The sequence below is a fragment of the Eumetopias jubatus genome, unplaced genomic scaffold (genome assembly GCF_037043125.1).
Source record: "Eumetopias jubatus isolate StellerSeaLion01/CBP00866 unplaced genomic scaffold, mEumJub1_p1.0 scaffold_1, whole genome shotgun sequence".
Taxonomy (NCBI): domain Eukaryota; kingdom Metazoa; phylum Chordata; class Mammalia; order Carnivora; family Otariidae; genus Eumetopias; species Eumetopias jubatus.
The window spans coordinates 77,745,979-77,766,391 of record NW_028274807.1 but is presented as its reverse complement, the minus strand read 5'-3'; the positions used below and the strand labels follow the sequence as shown (position 1 = coordinate 77,766,391).

Here is a 20,413-nt window from a genome sequence, read left to right as displayed (position 1 = left end):
CCTTTTGCTGGGCAAAAGCTTTTTATCTTGATGAAATCCCAAGAGTTCATTTTTGCTCTTGCTTTCCTTGCCTTTGGCGATGTTTCTAGGAAGAAGTTGCTGCGGCTGAGGTCGAAGAGGTTGCTGCCTGTGTTCTCCTTTAGGATTTTGATGGACTCCTGTCTCACGTTTAGGTCTTTCAACCATTTGGAGTCTATTTTTGTGTGTGGTGTAAGGAAATGGTCCAGTTTCATTCTTCTGTATGTGGCTGTCCAATTTTCCCAACATCATTTGTTGAAGAGACTTTTTTTTTTTTTTTGCAAGGTTGGTCTGATTAGCATCATTTTTTTAAAAATTTTTTTACTGTTCTGTTAATCACTATACATCATTAGTTTTTGATGTAGTGTTCCATGATTCATTGTTTGTGCATAACACCCAGTGCTTCATGCAGAATGTGCCCTCCTTAATACCATCACCAGGCTAACCCATCCCCCCACCCCCCTCCCCTCTAGAACCCCCAGTCTGTTTCTCAGAGTCCATTGTCTCTCATGGTTCAGAAGAGACTGTCTTTTTTCCATTGGACATTCTTTCCTGCTTTGTCAAAGATGAGTTGACCATAGAGTTGAGGGTCCATTTCTGGGCTCTCTATTCTGTTCCATTGATCTATGTGTCTGTTTTTGTGCCAGTACCATACTGTCTTGATGATGACAGCTTTGTAATAGAGCTGGAAGTCCGGAATTGTGATGTCGCCAGCTTTGCTTTTCTTTTTCAACATTCCTCTGGCTATTCGGGGTCTCTTCTGGTTCCCATACAAATTTTAGGATTATTTGTTCCGTTTCTTTGAAAAAAGTGGATGGTATTTTGATGGGGATTGCATTGAATGTGTAGATTGCTCTAGGTAGCATTGACATCTTCACAATGTTTGTTCTTCCAATCCATGAGCATGGAACGTTTTTCCATTGCTTTGTGTCTTCCTCAATTTCTTTCATGAGTATTTTATAGTTTTCTGAGTACAGATCCTTTGCCTCTTTGGTTAGATTTATTCCTAGGTATCTTATGGTTTTGGGTGCAATTGTAAATGGGATCGACTCCTTAATTTCTCTTTCTTCTGTCTTGTTGTTGGTGTATAGGAATGCCACTGATTTCTGTGCATTGATTTTATATCCTGTCACCTTACTGAATTCCTGTGTGAGTTCTAGCAGTTTTGGGGTGGATTCTTTTGGGTTTTCCACATAAAGTATCATATCATCTGCAAAGAGTGAGAGTTTGACTTCCTCTTTGCCGATTTGGATGCCTTTGATTTCTTTTTGTTGTCTGATTGCTGTGGCTAGGACTTCTAATATTATGTTGAATAGCAGTGGTGAGAGTGGACATCCCTGCCGCGTTCCTTACCTTAGGGGGAAAGCACTCAGCTTTTCCCCAATGAGAATGATATTGGCTGTAGGTTTTTCATAGATGGCTTTTATGATATTGAGGTATGTACCCTCTATCCCTATACTCTGAAGAGTTTTGATCAAGAAAGGATGCTGTACTTTGTCAAATGCTTTTTCTGCATCTATTGAGAGGATCATATGATTCTTGTTCTTTCTTTTGTTAATGTATTTTATCACGTTGATTGCTTTGCGGATGTTGAACCAAACTTGCAGCCCAGGGATGAATCCCACTTGGTCGTGATGAATAATCCTTTTAATGTACTGTTGGGTCCTATTGGCTAGTATTTTGGTGAGAATTTTTGCATCCATGCTCATCAAGGATATTGGTCTGTCATTCTCCATTTTGATGGGGTCTTTGTCTGGTTTTGGGATCAAGGTAATGGTGGCCTCATAAAATGAGTTTGGAAGTTTTCCTTCCATTTCTATTTTTTGGAACAGTTTCAGGAGAATAGGTATTAATTCTTCTTTAAATGTTTGGTAGAATTCCCCTGGGAAGCCATCTGGCCCTGAGCTTTTGTTTGTTGGGAGATTTTGATGACTGCTTCAATTTCCTTAGTGGTTATAGGTCTGTTTAGGTTTTCTATTTCTTCCTGGTTCAATTTTGGTAGTTGATACATCTCTAGGAATGCATCCATTTCTTCCAGGTTATCTAATTTGCTAGCATAGAGTTGCTCATAATATGTTCTTATAATTGTTTGTCTTTGGTGTTGGTTGTGATCTCTTTTCTTTCATTCATGATTTTGTTGATTTGGGTCATTTCTCTTCTTTTTGATCAGTCTGGCCAGGGGTTTATCAATCTTGTTAATTCTTTCAAAGAACCAGCTCCTAGTTCCGTTGATCTGTTCTGCTGTTCTTTTGGTTTCCATTTCATTCATTTCTGCTCTGATCTTTATTACTTCTCTTCTCCTGCTGGGCTTAGGCTTTATTTGCTCTTCTTTCTCTAGCTCCTTTAGGTGTAGGGTTAGGTTGTGTATTTGAGACCTTTCTTGTTTCTTGAGAAAGGCTTGTATTGCTATATACTTTCCTCTCAGGACTGCCTTTGCTGTATCCCAAAGATTTTGAACAGTTGTGTTTTCATTTTCATTGGTTTCCATGAATTTTTTAAATTCTTCTTTAGTTTCCTGGTTGACCCATTCATTCTTTAGTAGGATGCTCTTTAGCCTCCACGTATTTGAGTTCATTCCAACTTTCCTCTTGTGATTGAGTTGTAGTTTCAAAGCACTCTGGTCTGAAAATATGCAGGGAATAATCCCAATCTTTTGGTACTGGCTGAGACCTGATTTGTGACCTAGGATGTGATCTATTCTGGAGAATGTTCCATGGGCACTAGAGAAGAATGTGTATTCCGTTGCTTTGGGATGGAATGTTCTGAATATGTCTGTGAAGTCCATTTGGTCCAGTGTGTCATTTAAAGTCTTTATTTCCTTGTTGATCTTTTGCTTAGATGATCTGTCCATTTCAGTGAGGGGGGTGTTAAAGTCCCCCACTATTATTGTATTGTTGTCAATGTGTTTCTTCGCTTTTGTTATTAATTGCCTTACATAATTGGCTGCTCCCATGTTAGGGGCATAGATATTTACAGTTGTTAGATCTTCTTGTTGGATAGACCCTTTAAGTAGGATATAGTGTCCTTTCTCATCTCTTATTACAGTCTCTGTTTTAAAATCAAATTTGTCTGATATAAGAATTGCCACCCCAGTTTTCTTTTGGTGTCCATTAGCATGGTAAATGGTTTTCCACCCCCTCACTTTCAATCTGGGGGTGTCTTTGGGTCTAAAATGAGTCTCTTGCAGACAGCCTATTGATGGGTCTTGTTTTTCAATCCATCCTGTGTCTTTTGATTGGGGCATTTAGCCCCTTTACATTCAGGGTAACTATGGAAAGATACGAATTTAGTGTCATTGTATTCCCTGTAAGGTGACTGTTATTGTATATTGTCTGTGTTCCTTTCTGGTCTATGCTGCATTTAGGCTCTCTCTTTGCTTAGAGGACCCCTTTCAATATTTCTTGGAGGGCTGGTTTCGTGTTTGCAAATTCTTTTAGCTTTTGTTTATCCTGGAAGATTTTTATCTCTCCTTCAGTTTTCAATGACAGACTAGCTAGATATAGTATTCTTGGCTGCATATTTTTCTCGTTTAATGCTCTGAAGATCTCATGCCAGTCCTTTCTGGCCTGCCAGGTCTCTGTGGATAGGTCTGTTGCCAATCTAATGTTTCTACCATTGTAGGTTACATAGCTCTTCTCCCGAGCCGCTTTCAAGATTTTCTCTTTGTCTCTGAGACTCGTAAGTTTTACTATTAGATGTTGGGGTGTTGACCTATTTTTATTGATTTTGAAGATGGGTTCTCTGTGCCTCCTGGATTTTGATGCCTGTTTCCTTCCCCACATTACGGAAGTTCTCTGCTACAATTTGCTCCAATATACCTTCTTCCCCCCCCCTCTCTTTCTTCTTCTTCTGGGATCCCAATTATTCTAATGTTGTTTCGTCTTATCGTATCGCTTATCTCTCGAATTCTGCCCTCGTATTCCAATAGTTGTTTATCTCTCTTTTTCTCTGCTTCTTTATTTTCCATCATTTGGTCTTCTATATCGCTGATTCTCTCTTCTGCCTCATTTATCCTAGCAGTTAGTGCCCCCATTTTTGATTGCACTTAAATAATAGCCTTTTTGTTTTCAATTTGGTTAGATTTTTGTTCTTTTATTTCTCCAGGAAGGGTTTCTCTAATAACTTCCATGCTTTTTTCACGCCCAGCTAGTATCTTTAAAATCATGATTCTGAACTCTAGGTCCGACATCGTACTAATGTCCATATTGAGTAGGTCCCTGGCAGACGGTACTACCTCTTATTCTTTTTGCTGAGGTGATTTTTTTCATCTTGTCATTTTGTCCAGAGGAGGATAGATGAATGAGAAAACAAAATGCTAACAGGTTAACAATGTCCCCAATGAGAAAAGACCTGAAACCAGGGGAAAAGAAAGGGAAAGAAAGAAAAAAGAAAGAGAAAAGAAAAAAGAAAGAAGAAAAAAAAAAAGAAAAAGAAAAAGATAAAAACAAACAAAAACAGAACAAAAAAAAAAAGAATATGATCAAATATGATCAGGCTAGTGCATAGATCAGTGCCACACACTAGATTTTGGGTGTATTTTGGTCTGTTAGAAGAAAGTGCCTCCTAAAATTTTAAAGAAAGAAAGACTTATATATGTACAACATAAGGGTTGATACGATGAAGGGATGGAAGATGAATGTAAAGATGAAAATTATAAAAGATTTTATAAAAGGAATTGATAAGAAGTTTGAAAAAAGAAAGAAGAACAATTTAAAAAAAAGAAAAAAAGGGAGAGAATGTGATTAGGCAGGAGGCTAGAGCAAAGCCATATACTAGTGATTTAGGGTATATTTTGATCTGTTAGAAGAAACTGTATCTCAAAATTTTAAAGAGAGAACAAGTTATATATATATGCCAAAAATAAGGGTAACTACTATGAAGGGATAGAATATGACTCAAAAAATGAAAAATAAATTTTTTTTTTTCAAAAAGGGATTGGTAAGACATTCACTGAAAAAGGGAAAAAGAAAAATTCAAAAAAAAAGTTAAAAAAATTAACTTTGAAAAACTAATGAATCATGGTTAAAAAAGCCATGAATTCTATGTGCAGTATTCCCCTAGCGCTGGAGTTCTCCCGTTCTCCTTGATGGGTAAACTTGGTTTTGGCTTGCTGGCTGTTCGTGTTGATCTTCTAGGGGAGGGGCCTGTTGCTGTGGTTCCCAAATGTCTTTGCCGGAGGCGGAATTGCCCTGCCCTTGCCTGTCCGGACTAAGCAATCTGCTTGGGTTTCCTCTCGGGAGCTTTTGTTCCCTGCAAGCTCTTGGTAGAGCTTTGGAGGACGAGAGTGAACATGGTGGCCTCCCAATCTCCACCTGGAGGAGCCGAGAACTTGGGGCCCCGCTCCTCAGTGCGTCCCCAGAGAAAAGCCGTCACTCTCGTCTCCCCGGTCTCCGGCCGCACTCCGTGCTCACCCGGCCTGTGACCGAGCGTTTCTATCTCTGGCACCCGACTTGGTGTGGAGTCTCCAAACGCAGCAGATCCCTGCGGTGCGCTCCCGCGCCACTCCTCCCGGGGGAGGAAGGGGAGTCTCCCCGCATCTGCCGCTTGTTGGGTCCCTGCTGGAGGAGCAGTGGCCCGACTGTGCCGGGGATCATGGTTTATGGCAACCCCGAGCTGAGAGCCCGCGCCTTGGCTCTGTCTCTGTAGCGGGCTTCCCCGCTCCGGTACGTGGGAGCTCTGGCGCACTCAGGCACCCCCGGTCTTTCTGTGACCCGAGGGTCCTTAGACCACACTGTCCCACGAGGGTTCCACCCCCCGCTTAGCCACTGGAGCGACGTCCCTCAGCGGAGCCGGCTTCTAAAAGTTCCGATTTTGTGCTCCGGGGCTCTGTCACTTGCCAGAAGCGGTGGACGGAGGCCCCCTCCCCCAACGTCTATCCTCCCGAATATCACCTCGGATTCACTTCTCCGCACGTCCTACCTTCCAGAAAGTGGTCGCTTTTCTGTTCAGAGAGTCGTTGCTATTCTTGTCTTTGATCTCCTGTTGAGTTTGTAGGTGTTCACAATGGTTTAATCCCTATTCAGCTGAATTCCTGAGAGCAGAGGAAATCCAGGTCTCCTACTCCTCTGCCATCTTGCTCCGCCCCTCCATAAATCTCCATTTTATTTTTATCCAGATCTTTCTTACCCATTATTTGGATTGTCTGTTGGTATTTTCAAGCCCCCCCCCCCGAATTACCCTTTTAAGTGTTCATTGTGTTAGAAATCTACTTAGAGCAGTGGTTCTCACAGTGTGGTCCTTAGACCTACTTGTCGGCATCGATTCAGAACTTGTTAGAAATGTAAATTCTTGGGCCTCACCGATGATACACAGAATCCAGAACACTGGGGGTTGGATCCAGGAATCTGTGTTTCAACAAGCTCTGCAGGTGGTTCTACAACAGACTACAGTTTGAGAACTCCTGATCTAGAATTGGGTTCTTTATAGTTCATTCCTAGCACCATCAATAGTTTAAGAAGCACAGGAGCCTCATCTAACGGAAGCTCCAGCAGCTGGGTTTACTTTGAATCAAAATGCTTTTTAAACTTACATACTCACTAGGACTGTGTCATGTCAGCCAAAGCATTTATTTTGAGACTGTGGTCCAGGTAATAGTTGAGTAGGTAATGTTTATTGAATACTTAAGATGTGAGCAGTAGTTGGCACATAGGAACTCATTTAATCCTTAGAACAGCAGCATGAGGAACCAAGGCCCAGAGAGCTAAGGTAGACTGCTTAATGTCACCAAACTGGAAGGTGGCAGCTGCAGGCGTCTAACCCCTACAAGGCTGACTCCAGAGGCTTTGCCATGCTCTTTGTGTGGTGGGGGGATTTAATCAAAATGATCACAAAGAAATGCATTGATCATATTCTCGGCTTCGTTAAAGAGAGAGATGATCAAAGATAGATACTTAGTTTTGTTGTTTAATAGACCGTATGGCTTTTTTTGTATCCCTTTTGTTATCACCAGCCATGTTTTTTTCACTAACCTTAGAAATAAGGGAATAATGAACTTCACTGACCATAAAAGAAAATAAGTGAAATCCATGCTGTGTTATTAATACTTAATTCCACTGAAAAGAAAATCAAAATTGCATATGGAAGAATGTACTGGTTTGTGTCCCCAGCCTTCTAGGGTTTCCTGAGATGAGATAGTTTTATATTTCTAAGCTATCTGGGGAATGTTTTTCTCCAATGAATCACAAAAGGAAGCCCAAGCTTGGATCCTGTTGGGATTCCCTTGGTGTTACACATGGGGTCTGTTCAAGTTCCCTGAGCTTTGGGAAGCATGGTTTAAATATCATAGATTTAGTACCTATAACATCAAGTTTTCTCTTTGATGATTTGGTTTCTTTCTCAGGTGTGCTTTTGAGCAGTCACAGAAAAATCTTGGCTCTTCAAATCCCCCTTCTGTGATGCGTCATTGTAATTGCTTGGCCACCTCAAAGATTCTGGACATTGCTGAGGATGAGGTCAGGCCCATGCATGGTTTGAGTGTGATACTGGATATGGGCTCTAATTCTAGGAAGTAAACTTCCTAGGGCAGACAGTGGTTCTTAATTAACTAGACCATTGCCCTTGATCCTTTGTTTCTCTTAACAGCCTGATTAGGAACTCTCTTTTTAACAATGTTGATTTGATCAGGCAGTTCTTGATGTTTTTTCATAGCAGAGGACTTTGCAGTTTGTCCTGCTCCCCTACCTCAAAATGGAAATGAATACTTAACAAATAACTTGTGATTATGCTAAGCAGAATGCACTTGTTTCCATTCATTAATAATGAACATTTTCCCCATTCTGCAGCCACCAGTGCAGTAATCAGTCCAGGCAAGGACCATCTATGGATGCTAAAACCTTTGGGGGAAGGGTTTTTATGAACAGAATAGCAGAGTTTTAAAGTGTCACCTCACAGATAATTTATTGATTTAAAAGGGAAGAGAGCAACTTTTACGATGAAGAAATCTGGTGGACCCCTCCTTAATCAAGTCATCAAATTTGATATCACTAAACCCAGCCAAACTGTTATCCTGAGCTTCCTGATGTGATGCAGTGGGAAGGACACAGCATCATGCACATAATATTCTTGTTCAACTTGCTTTAATCCACCTCTAGTCATCAGACAAAGCAAGATTGTTGAACTTTTTATAAGACACCTGGCCTGTATTCTTAGCTTCATGGAAGACAAAAATTGGCAGGGGGCTCAGAGGGGTGAGACTAAAAGACATGTCATCTCAACGTGTGATCTTTGACTGGATTCTGGATGGAAAGTAATAACAATAAATAAAAAGGGCATTACTGAGATTGCTGGTGAATGTGAGCTTGTGTGAGCATTAGAAAATTCCACACCCACGGGCACTTGAGTGGCTCAGTCAGTTGAGCGTCCAATTCTTGATCTCAGCTTAGGTTTTGATCTCTGGGTCCTGAATTCAAGTCCCATGTTGGGCTCAGGGTGGAATCTCCTTAAAAAAAAAAATTCCATACCTGTGTTACACGTCCAGGTGTGATCATGGTACCAGGAGTTCTTAGGAGATGTAAGCTGAAGTATATGGAGGGGAAGTTTCTGCAACTTCTTTCAAATGGTTTAGCTACAATAACAAATGAACAAATAAATGTATTTGTTAGAAGAGAGATAGTGCGAGAGCAAGTAAGTATGGCAGAGTGTTGGCTATTGATAAATCTGGGGGAAGGTATGTGGGTGGAGTTCAACTTTCCTGTGAATTTAATTTTTTTTAGATAAAGACCTTTGGGTATAAAGAATGAATAAATACAAGTGAATACTCTCATAACTCAATACTGTCCCTTCTTGTCTATTACCTGTAGTTCATGGATCAGCAGTGTGTGGGCAAAAACGTCACCCGTTTCAAGTCAGACTCTTAGAAATAGCCTTCCATGCTATACACTTTGGTTCTGGGCTCTGCTTTAAAGTCTATTCTTACATCTTTGCAATGGGGATGTCATCACCCTATAAATCTGCTAGTGGCACGAAGAATTACGATTTTCCAAGTTATAATAAGCCCCAATTGTGGTTTGGTGAGCTTGTGTCACATACATTTTTATTGAATGAATGAAAATAGTATCTTACAGAAAATAATATCCTATGGATGGCTAGCTCATGGGGGTTTTATAGCTGTTAGCAAGCAAAAAGACACAGTCACTGGACTCCATTGGTATCCAGCCTCTTGTCGTCTCTTCCCAGCTGCATACCCCAGCCACTGCTCTGGCGCCCACCACTGCACGGGTATAAGCTGGCAGCACCCCGCCTCAGCTCCAATACCTGTCTCTCACTTTCTGCCGTGACGATTTTCTGCCACCATTCTACTTCTTGTCATGAGTACGGGGGTTTATAACCCATGGCAACCCTAAACCTGTGGAGAAATATAGCGTGAGGATGAGTATTCTCTTCTTTCATCCCTTGGGTGGGGAGATCTGAGGCATGCTTCCCGGGCTCCTCCGAGCACCCCCCCCCCCCCCCCCCGCCGCCAGCAGATTGGGCCTTGAGCAGGTGATCGTAAGGCTGCAGTGATAGGAAGTTAGGAAGACATGTCGCTAAGTGTGTACCGTTCTGTGAAGTTGGTTGTAAGACAGTCGACTCTGGGATCTAACATAAAGTATTGAGAGTAGCAGGACAGTTCCTGCATCTACAGGTTCTGTAGAGGAGACGACCAAGAGGATCACCAGAGGAGGATGTGGCAGGACTTCCGTGATTTGAACGGAGGCATAAAATAGAGACGCAACAGAGAGAGACCTGTTCTAATCTCTGATGGGGATTGAAATATGGCAGGGGAGCTCTTACCAGAAGACCAGGCAGGGCAGCAAGGGTCTGGGGTTCTTCGTGCAAAATCCCACAGCACTAGGCTGGGGCTTGCTGAATTACGTCAACCTCATAGGAGAAACTAAAAATGGGGAGTAGTCCCAGTTTGGTGGGAAGAGGGAATAAGGAGGCTGGATACCACCTGAAGCCTTACCTGTACAGGCTCGTTAAGCACTGTGATTACCTGTTTCATTGTATAGCTCAGGAGGATTTGGTGACTTTTGAGTCTCTGTGGTTAGATATCCATCAGTACTTAGAGCATGGGCAGTTGATGTACTTTCTACTGCAGTTAAAGTACAGATGTTGGAGACCTGATTAAATTCTGTCTCTTTACTGATACCCCGAGGGGACACTTAATGAATGATGCTCCCTTTAAGAAGAAGAATAATTAACAATAGCTATATTATTCATATTAATTTATAGTTACTGGTTACTATAATTAATGCTATTTAAGAAAATGATCATAATTATAGCACTTTACAATTTACAAAGTATTTTCCCATCCATTTTCTTATCTGAATCTTGTAACATCCCTCTGGCTTAGGTAGGGCAGGTGAGGGGGAGGAAACTATGGCCCAGAGAAGAATCTAAACAGTCCCCAGCTCTTACCACTATATTATGCTGTGGTGCTATGGAAATACACATAGGAGAATCAGATTCACACAGTTCTCAGTTACCTTCCCAAACACCAATGTCCCGTCTTTCCATGTTGTACCCGGACCCATTCCCCAAGCCCGCTCACAATTCCTGGGAATGCACTTGTGACAGTGTCTTCCCCTCTACTCACCCTTTGTGCTTCTGAGTGCAGGTGGAGGGCGGCGCTTGTGATAACACGGGGTATTGACAGGTGAAGTCCATAGATCTCCAGCTTCATAGTCAGTGACCGCCACCACAGGCTTCCTCGGCAGCCCCTTGGCCAGAACCCTGAGCAAGACCCATTCTAGTGCACTTTGAAGGTGCATTGCTTGGAATGCACTGGGTCTCTCTCACAGACACATCTAATACCCAACTTAGCTTGCCGATTCCTCTTCCTAGACCATTAGTCTCCTGCCCGTGCCCCTTCCTGCTCCAACTCAAATGCTGTCATTCTATGTGATGATTTCTGAACACAAAGAACTTGTAATATCTCCCCAGTTGGATCTGCGCCTTCAGCAGAGGGGTGGAGACATTTACTTCCTTTTACTTGTAAATTCGTAAAAAAAAAACAAAACAAAGCCTCTAATGAGTGTGATTTTAGGGAAATCACTTCATATCTTTCGGTTTTCTTATTTGTCAAAACAGGATAATTCTACTTCAGATTTTGTAAAAGCTAAAATAAGTGAAGTGCAGAAAAGCTTGGACCAAGCCACACTGTAACTTGAGAGATTTGCACTCAGACTGATAGCACTAGACACTGGAGATGGTTTTTTTTTGTGGGGGGGGTAACACGTCTCTGTTACTTTCAACAGGGAAATCCTGGAGGCAAGACCCTTGAGGAGAGACGTTCTAGCCTGGATGCCGAGATAGACTCGCTGACCAGTATCTTGGCCGACCTTGAGTGCAGCTCTCCCTACAAGCCTCGACCCCCACAGGTAAGAGCCTTCTGTAAACATGTCCACACTGTCGGCCACCGGAGTCCACAGCCACCTGAGAGAACAGGCTGCGGCTTGTTGCCCTTCCATTCATTTTTGACCTTCTCAGAGTCAGTGTTCTACATTGCATTTTTTTTTTTTTTTTAATATCAGCGTATGTTAGTTGACAGAAACTTCTTCAGTTGAATTAACGAGTATTTATTTTAAAGGAACGCAAGAGTGTTATACAAAAATGTTGTGAAAATTAAATCTGCTCTTATTCTATTGCCCTGTACTTTTTCTGGCTTTCCCTATGACGGGTATTTTGTTATATGTCAGTATCGTCTGCACAAATATACTTTAGCATGGCTAGATTCAAGTTAAGGTGAGGGCTACATCTTCTGTAAAGAAACCCTTTCTGTTGGCTGTGGAGGTGGCTTCCATTTGGTGGTGGCTGTTGTAAGTAATGCTCTGAGCGACATATTCATGTCCATTTTCTTTGCAGTTCCTTCCCTGTCTCAAGATTCCTCAGGGGGGGATTTCTACGTTGAGGAGCATGACCACTTCCTTCAGTTTTCTTGTCAAAGGTTGTGGATAGCTTATACTCACATCAACACTTTGGAAATATATATAGTTCTCCTCCATCTCACCAGAGTTAGCGATAGCTGCTAGGATCTGTATTTTAAGTGCAAACGGAGCGTTGTCATTAGCTCTTCCATGCATTCCTTTGCTCACTTTGGAGATTGGCTGTTTCTCTGCTCCTCGGTGTCCACAGAAGCTGATCTTCCACTGCTGTGGGTCATCGTGTCTCTCTCGGGTCTCGAGAAGGCAATGGCAGAACTACTCGAGGGCTTCTGAGTCCTCAGAAGACAGCGAGCAGAACTCTAGGTGCAGACACGGGACTGGTACTGTCATCAGTGTTGTTTGACTCATGTGATGTTTGCTGGACCACGTGACGGTGCGTACGGCACTCTGAGCCTCACTCTGGTTCTTGAACAATAGCTCCTGTATTCACAGTGGATTCTTTCACAAGCCAAAAGCCAGTCCTGCCTCTCCTCCGTCTGCCATTTCCACACATAAGATGGCAGTGCTTTCCTCATTGGACATATTCCCATAACTTTTTCTAGACACATCATGGGGCCGTCAGCCATGTGGGGGCACAAGGCCGAACAAGAGAGCTTGGTGGTTCCTCAGCTGTGTTGTCTCTACCAGCCCTACCCGTGGTGAAAACGCATTTCATTTCAGTCAACATGCCCTGAGCAGCAGGCATGGAGCAGGCACTCTGGTCTTTGGAGGGAACTATGCGGAGAAGGAAAGGGAGAAAAAGAGAACCAAGCTGCCATCTTCTAAGAGCCCATGATGTTAGAAGTCATACTCCGGCAGATACGGTAGAAGCACATGAACATGGCAGGCTCTGAGAAGGTTTATCAGAGAACCTTCGTGTTCAGCTGGCGGGAGGGGGGCCTTGCAGTTTTGGGGGCCAGAAGGGAGAACAGCCTGAGCTGGAAAGCAGGAAGGTCCAGGGTGTGTTCAGGGAACTGCAAGCAGCTGGATAGTTGCAGAGAAGGCCACTGAGGGCTTGAAGTGTGCTCTAGGACCAGAAGGTTCCCTACTGAGAGCCTGTGGACACATTTGAAGGCCAGATTCACATTCTGGCCTGTCGTTTATAAAGATAATGGGGAACAGTTGAAGGTTCTCAAGCAGGGGAAAATTAAAATTCATTCTAGAAAAAAACAAAAACAAAAACATAGAAACAAGACCAACTCTGGAAAGATCCAGGAGGATGAGCCCAAGTCTGAGAATTATTCTTCAACAAGCCTTGCCTACTTCATCGCTCCTGGCCATTGTTTGATGTTAAACATTTTTCGTATTCCACCCAACACATACCTCAAGCCCAGTTTTTCAGGAGAGGGAGACCACTGACTTTACAGCTGGACTCACCTGTCTTATGCTCAAATACTTCTATGCCCCACCACACTGACCCACCCTGTTTTTAATAGGGCTTTTCTTTAGACTTTTTTTTTTTTTAATCTCCTAAATTCTTATACTGTAGTTTATACTGGGGAGGTTCTGCTTAGAGGTTTTTGCTTAATATAGCTTTCATTCTTTAAGGCTATGTCTCTGCATGTCTCCCATAAATCACTGCATTTTAATGGGTTGTTCAGCAGCTACATTTTTGTTTGAGCCATCATAATGTGCACACAAACTCATAATCACTGATATTTGGACAGTACTTTACTGATGGTAAAGCACTTTCACATATGTTCTCACTTGACTAACGTATAGATGGCTCAACTCTGAGACACAATTTGTGGCTGAGGAAACAAAGATGTGGCAGGTAAGTGACATGGCTCAGCAGGACATATAACTATAGTGTGGGCATAGCTGGACCTTGACTTTTTTGTGTGTTTGGTTTTAAGTTCTAGAACAAGACTGAGGATGCCAGGATTTTTTTTTTTTTTTTTTTTACCAATGACAACACTATGAAATCAGTCATGTGAGTAACAGTATTGCTGAAGTATGGCTTTCTCATAAAAAATAAAACATTTAGAAGGTTTAAAAAGCTAATAATGGTAACCCTTAGATAAAAGAAGTTGAGGATTAGGAGAAAATCTATTTTCAGTATGCCTATTCCATTCAGAAATTAAAGAGTGATCCTTTCTAACTTTTTTTTGTTATTCTGATTTAGGAAAGCAGGGGTTAATTGGGAGCGCTATCTCATTCTTCTGAATTATCTTCACTCTGGTGCAACTGAATTAGATGTGTTAGTATTTATTGGTTAACATAATTATATGCTGTGAGAACAATAATCACACATTTAAAATATTAACAAAAATATGTGCCAACAGAAGATGCTACTTGCAGGGGACTGTGTTGTGTTGTAATTAAAAGGTACTCAGAAAGTCCTAGAAATGTACACTATTAATGCCCAACTTTGATGTTTCCATTTTTGATACAAAGCAAATTGAGACTCAAAGAAAATCCATTGAGTCACCTGAATACTTAAAGTAGGCTAGTAGGTCTATTATTTCTCATTATTTAAGCATGTGTTGTATGCTTACCCAAGCCCACCTCTGAATCACCTTTTTAGGCTGCTTTGACTCATGGATCTAAGGAAAAATGATGATATATGTGGAGTATTTGCAGAGGGAGAGGTCCAAAGGAGCTCTATAACTTTAAAAAATGTCTGAGCTATTAAAAATATATTTTATGGGGCATTTTCTTCCTTGTTCCAAGGGAATACTTTGTGCTCTCAGATTTCCCAACTTTAGTTCTGTGCTTATTTATCCATTTTTTAATTTGGGAAATTTGGCTTAATTCTACATATTCGTTCACTCCTAGCATTTATTGAGATCCCACTGTGGATTAGGCATTGGAAATATAAAGATCAGCATCAGTATATCCTTGCTCTAGAGTAATTTCTAATCTTACAGAAGAGACAAGCACATAAACAGTTCAAAAGGACACCAAAGAAGCACTTCCCTGTGCTACTTGAAGTTATCATGTGACTCACCAGATGTTGAAATTGTTGAAAAATCAAAAATAGGAATATCAGCATTATACTTCATACCTTTCTAGGGAAGTGTCAGGGCGGACTTCATGGAGCGGGGAGAATTTGAGTTTACTTGGCTGCACATGTCATGGGAAGGACATGAGATTCAAGGTACCAGAGAAACAGGAATGAGGAAGTCAAGGAATGTTGAAAGTGAATGCCTTGTTTGAGGATGAGTTAGGTCCTTTGTGACATATAGGGTATGTGGAATGCAAAGTGGAATGTCAGATGGAGAAATCACCTGTTCTTAATACCCAGGTTTCCCTCTTGATGCCCAAGGACTCATAGTAAGAGGGGGAATGGGAAGCACGCACACACGCGCGCGCGCGCGCGCGCGCGCGCGCGCGCGTGTGTGTGTGGAGGGGTAGCAATAGTGCTTCTGGCTACAGTAGGATTGGGGGTAATTTTTTAAACAAATTTTATATTATAAAAATATACATTTGTGACACTGCACAAAATGTGCGTATTAGGAAATAGTTTGAGAAGAACAGCTGTGAGAAGGTCAGGGTTGGTTATGAGGAGAATCACGGACCCAGTATGATCATAGAGTATCAGAGCTTAAGTGAGCTCTTGGGGTCATGTAGCCCAACACTTATTTTACAGAAGGAAAGTTTTTCCCCAGAGAGGGAAAGATTATTGTTCAATGAGGCTTAGTTAGAGGCAAGATGAATGATTCTCTTTTTCCTGAACCATGCCATAATGGTTCTCTGTGGATGATAACAACAACCAAGGGACAGTTTGGTTCTTTTTAGCATCTCAATTAGTTTATTCCACAATGTCTGTCTTTTGTGGTACTTTCCCTAAAAATATGTCTTGGAAACATAACGAAGGAGGAGATAAAGAACATATCTCAAAGGTAAACAGAAAATTTATGATCATATAGCATCTGTGAGTTAGTATATATCTAGACCTTACCCACTGAGCATCATTTTTTGGTAGAAGTGCAGCTCTGCTCAGGTTCAATTGCAATTCTGTCAGTTTCTTAGAAGACGAAGGATAAATCATGAACTTTTTTTTTTTTCTTTCTCTTAGCAGAGGCAGAGCTAGAGTGCTGGTCTTCTAATTCCTAGTACAAAGCTGCCTCTTCTTCCCACAAGGAGTTGGGTAGCACTGGAGATGGTCCCTAGGTGACCTGGAAGAACTTTCAGATATTTTATATTAATAGCTCATGGTACCTGGGGATTTAGTAACTTTTGGATCAGGTCGCCTTTGAATCGATCAAATGGGATTTCACTATCCTCATTTATGCTAGTGTGAAAATTTTGGAGAGATTTTGGGCATAAGGATAGGGCTGGACATAGTTTGAGAGCTGAGACTCTAAATTTGCCGGGAAGAAGACTACTGTTTTCTCCGTTCCACATGGTCTCCTCTCTAGGAAGAGCTTCATTTGCGGGAACTGTCACATCACCAGGCTGAGCTTCCTTTCGTTTCTGAAATGGGCATGGTGACTATGATGACTTCCCTTTTGCAGAGATGTAGTATTGTTCTACAGCTACAAGAAATAAGATGTTGACTTAAAGCAACCAACCCGTTCACGCAATTCTTCCCATTTTGTTTTGGGATTGTTAGCTTGTGTCCGGAGCTTGCTTTAAAGCTTTGGGTCTTTGAAGATTTGGAGCACATCATTTTTGCATGCTGTTTACCCTATATGACATACTTATCCTCCTAATTTAGGGCATTTAAAAATGACTGTAACTTCTTAGTCTATTTGGAAACAGAGAACATACATGCTGTTTGGTCACATGGACACATCTTTAACTGCAATCCCTGGGCTCCCACACTAAGTTCTTTTCATAGAGCAATAATCTGTGAGGCCAACTGAGAAAGTATTTCAGGTGTGTGCGTGTTGTAGGGAAGGCTTTTTATTAGGAATTCATGTGGCCCGAGGGCTTGGAGACAGTGTAATCAGGGTGGAGTCTGGTGGTGCCATGGATCTTCTATTCTCTGGCGCTCCCTGTTCTAGCCTGCAAAAGCCATGAGCAGCTGCAGGGGAGATTAATTAGTAATTAAATTTTTAATATTTCATATTATTCAGTTCAACCCAAACTTGCAGGCCACAGGGGGATGAGAGCTGAGCCACGCTGACACTCTGGTGGGATGTGGGCTATCCCTGCACGCCTGGACCTTGTTGGTTCCGTGTTGGGCTCCCTGAGAATTAGAGATAGGAGCTGGGTCTTATGCGAGAAAAGGAATAGGTATGGACAGTGTTGTCTTCCTTTTCCTACATTCTCCCGAGAAAAATTTGGGAGCATGTTGTGATTTGCTAGGGAAAAGAAACACCAGAGTTGTCTCTATCTGCATTGTCTGTTTACTAGTAGCTTTCTTTGAGAGCTATGGGAAAAGTTGAAACACTATAGAAACCTCATATATATGAGAGGAACTGGAGTACAATAAAATAAAATGTGTGAAAATACCACTTGAGAAGAAAAACAGATCTTATTATTTGCACTGTCCGCATTGAGAAGATCTGGTTTATTTTGAATTAGTCTGTACCTGCTAGAAAACTTGAGCAGTTAAATAACAACACAATGGGGGTGGAAGAGTGGTTAGCTGACTCAGACCTGCATGCCAAGAGTTTGATGACGGGCAATTAATTTTTAGATTGTATATAATTGCATCTCAATAACATTTATACCTCCTCCATTTTTTTTTTTAAAGAAGGTGATGCTTCTGTTTGTGTCATATGTGACAAATAATAATAAAGTTAGCTTTTAATCTTTGTTTTGAGTGCCATGAAAATGTAACATTTTCAGAGTGGAAATTTAGGCCCAAAATATACCTTGGATTGCACCTCTACAAAACTTTGGCACAGAAATTTCCATTTCACCTGCCCCAGTGTCAGAATGTGCTCCTGGTGTCTGGTGTAGTTTAGCTCCTAGCAGTGATGGGAGAGGGAGCCAAGTGGATCACTGCTGCTGAGCACCATGGAGAAGCCAGGCCTTCTAGAGCCTGGAGTAGTGGTGGGGGGTCATCTCTGGTACCTTGGCCATGGTCCCTGGGATAGCCTTTAACTGATTTCTTTACCAGACCTGGCTGAGTCCTTGGGTCAGAGGTGATTGTCTTACAGGACACCTAATCTCTCAATCCAGGCCTTGGTTTAAAAAGAAACACGCAAAGATGGCTGTTGATTTTCTCCCATTTTCCAACAGCATCTTAGTGAAAATGATTAACTCTGTGTCCATGCAGAAGCACACATCGTATTTGCAAAATTAAAGAGCTTTCTTGTCAGGACTGGTTTCCCTATTTCTTTCTACCTCTCCCACTGTTTAAACATCTATTTTGCAAGTAGCCTTGGTCTGAAACCCCAGGGTCCCCCCACACACACCTTTTTTTTTTCAATTTAAAAGAAAATAAACAACAAAATACAAATTCAGCTATATTTTTTACTTAAGATGATTAGACTTTACCGTGGCAAGTACATAAGAATATTGAGTTTTAAGAGAAGATATGGTCATCGTTTTGTCCATTTTCTATGCTTTGTAGCCAAACTAAAGCATAATGATGATAATGATGGTCTCTCTAGACAGAAGGTTGGAGGTGGTTAATAACCAATCCTACATATCACCACTTGTCAGGGTGAGTAATAGGTCTGTCCTCCACGCAAAATATCACATTGGCCTATAACTGCTAAGGTTCTTTTCACACCATGGAAAAAACTACCAGGGAAGTCATGCATTGCCTTTCAGGGAGTCTATTAATTACAAACATAAAACCATAGTTTGTTGTGTTTCTTAGTTTGAGCATATTTCCTTATGAAGTTCTAACGTGGAGTTTTATTGAAATAAAAGATACCAGTTGGGCACATACTTCTTTCTATTGAATCAGCAGGTATAGATTTCACTAGCAAGTACAGACAGGACCACTTATGAATTTTGGAATTTGTCTCTCTGCTTTGGTCCCTCACCCAAATGTGTCATATCAGAGTTAAAGGCCACAGAAGGGAATTGGATTGTGTTTTGCTGTACTGAATCACACATTGCTTAAATGGAAAAGAAGACATCTTACAACAGCACTCACAAAGTATACCTTACTGAGGCAAGATAAAAGTGTGTACTGCCTTAAGCTGGAACAGCAAAGAAACAATTGTGATAAATACCAGACTATGAAGCCCTTGAGGGAAGATTATCTTTTGTTTCCTGGTACATGAGAGACAGACAAATTCACATTTACTGACCAAATGAGTAAATGTTGTCATCAAGTACAGTAATGTATCCACACCCTAGAAGTCTGCCAGAGAATCCAGTCTAGATTTGACATTGGGCTAGTGCATAGCAAAGGTACTAGTAGTTGCTTTCTGAGTTTTACATAGTGGGCATGTATTTGCATCCATACAAAAGAAGTACAACCGAGGCCAATGAGTTTTGTTAAGGACAGCTTAATGATGGCTGCTGATTCAGCTAGCATTTCTAGCTTTATCCCTTGGATTGCATTTTAACACTTGAAGGCAGTGCACTTGGTTGAGAAGAGGATATTATCTTAGGTTATGATTCAATATAATACCATTCTCTTATTATTGGGTATGGTATAAAAAAATAAACATCAAGTTATCTTCTGTATCCTCTTTAGAATTGCTGAAATGAGGAAACCATCATATTACTGTTTCCTAAGACAAAGATCAATGTGATAAATTCTTTGAATTCAGTGATAGGAGACAAAAGTTACCTGAATGATGAACTGATAGATATCTTTCCTTTCTTCAGGAAAAAAAAACCCCGCAGAATTATCATATGACTCTTTTGCTTGGATTTCTATGATTCAACTTCTGCTTCCTTCACCACATTGTTTCTGATACCTCCTCACTGATATTTGAAATGTCATAAATAAATGCCAATTATAAGCCATTTTGAAACTGGTGACTTTCCTAAATCTAACTCATGCTTTTTAAATGAAAATAAGTTCTGTATGTATGTACGTATGTGTGCCCATAAACATCCTTAAAAATATGTAAACTTCAGACCTTTTGAATAGAGATCATTTAATTCTAAATGGATTCTTTGCTTATATTGATGGTTACCAATGGCTCCATTAAAGTAACGTATTTGCTGATATAGATAAAATATAAGATTTAAAGTGGGCTAAAAAGAATATTTGTCTCTTTTAAGAAATGTGGTGTTTCAGAAAGCTTGAAGGACTAGTAGTCGTATGCATGAGGCCATTACCTGAATCATTTGTGAAGTGTTTTAAACTCTTCCTAAATTTCATCTTGATAATGTAGTACTTACATGAAAATACTGGAAAATGCTGCTTACTAGATGCTGCGAGATGTGCTAAGTTCCTTAGCAATAAGGAATCTTCTTGGCTGTCTCTATCCCGCAACCTACACAGAGTGATGTTTTATTTCCCAAATGGCCAACTTATGTTAAATTGATCCTTACCCAAGTAGTCAAAGTCAGGAAACGGTTTTTATAAACAGCATCCTGGATGACATAATATTCTATGTAATATTAATTTCAGGGCTCCTTTTCTCATCAGGCAACTTAGCGTCGCTAAACGTTAACGATGT

The 20,413-nt window shown here is 41.1% G+C and overlaps 1 protein-coding gene across 3 annotated transcripts in view; it reads left to right on the top strand.

Annotated features, from left to right (window-relative positions):
- Nucleotides 1-20,413, top strand: part of LPP (LIM domain containing preferred translocation partner in lipoma) — a 653,705-nt gene that overhangs the window by 316,988 nt on the left and 316,304 nt on the right. For all 3 annotated transcript variants that reach the window (XM_028101192.2, XM_088025061.1, XM_088025065.1), the window contains one exon: nt 11,256-11,378. In XM_028101192.2, coding sequence (XP_027956993.1) covers nt 11,256-11,378 — 123 coding nt within the window. The remainder of the gene's footprint in view (nt 1-11,255; nt 11,379-20,413) is intronic.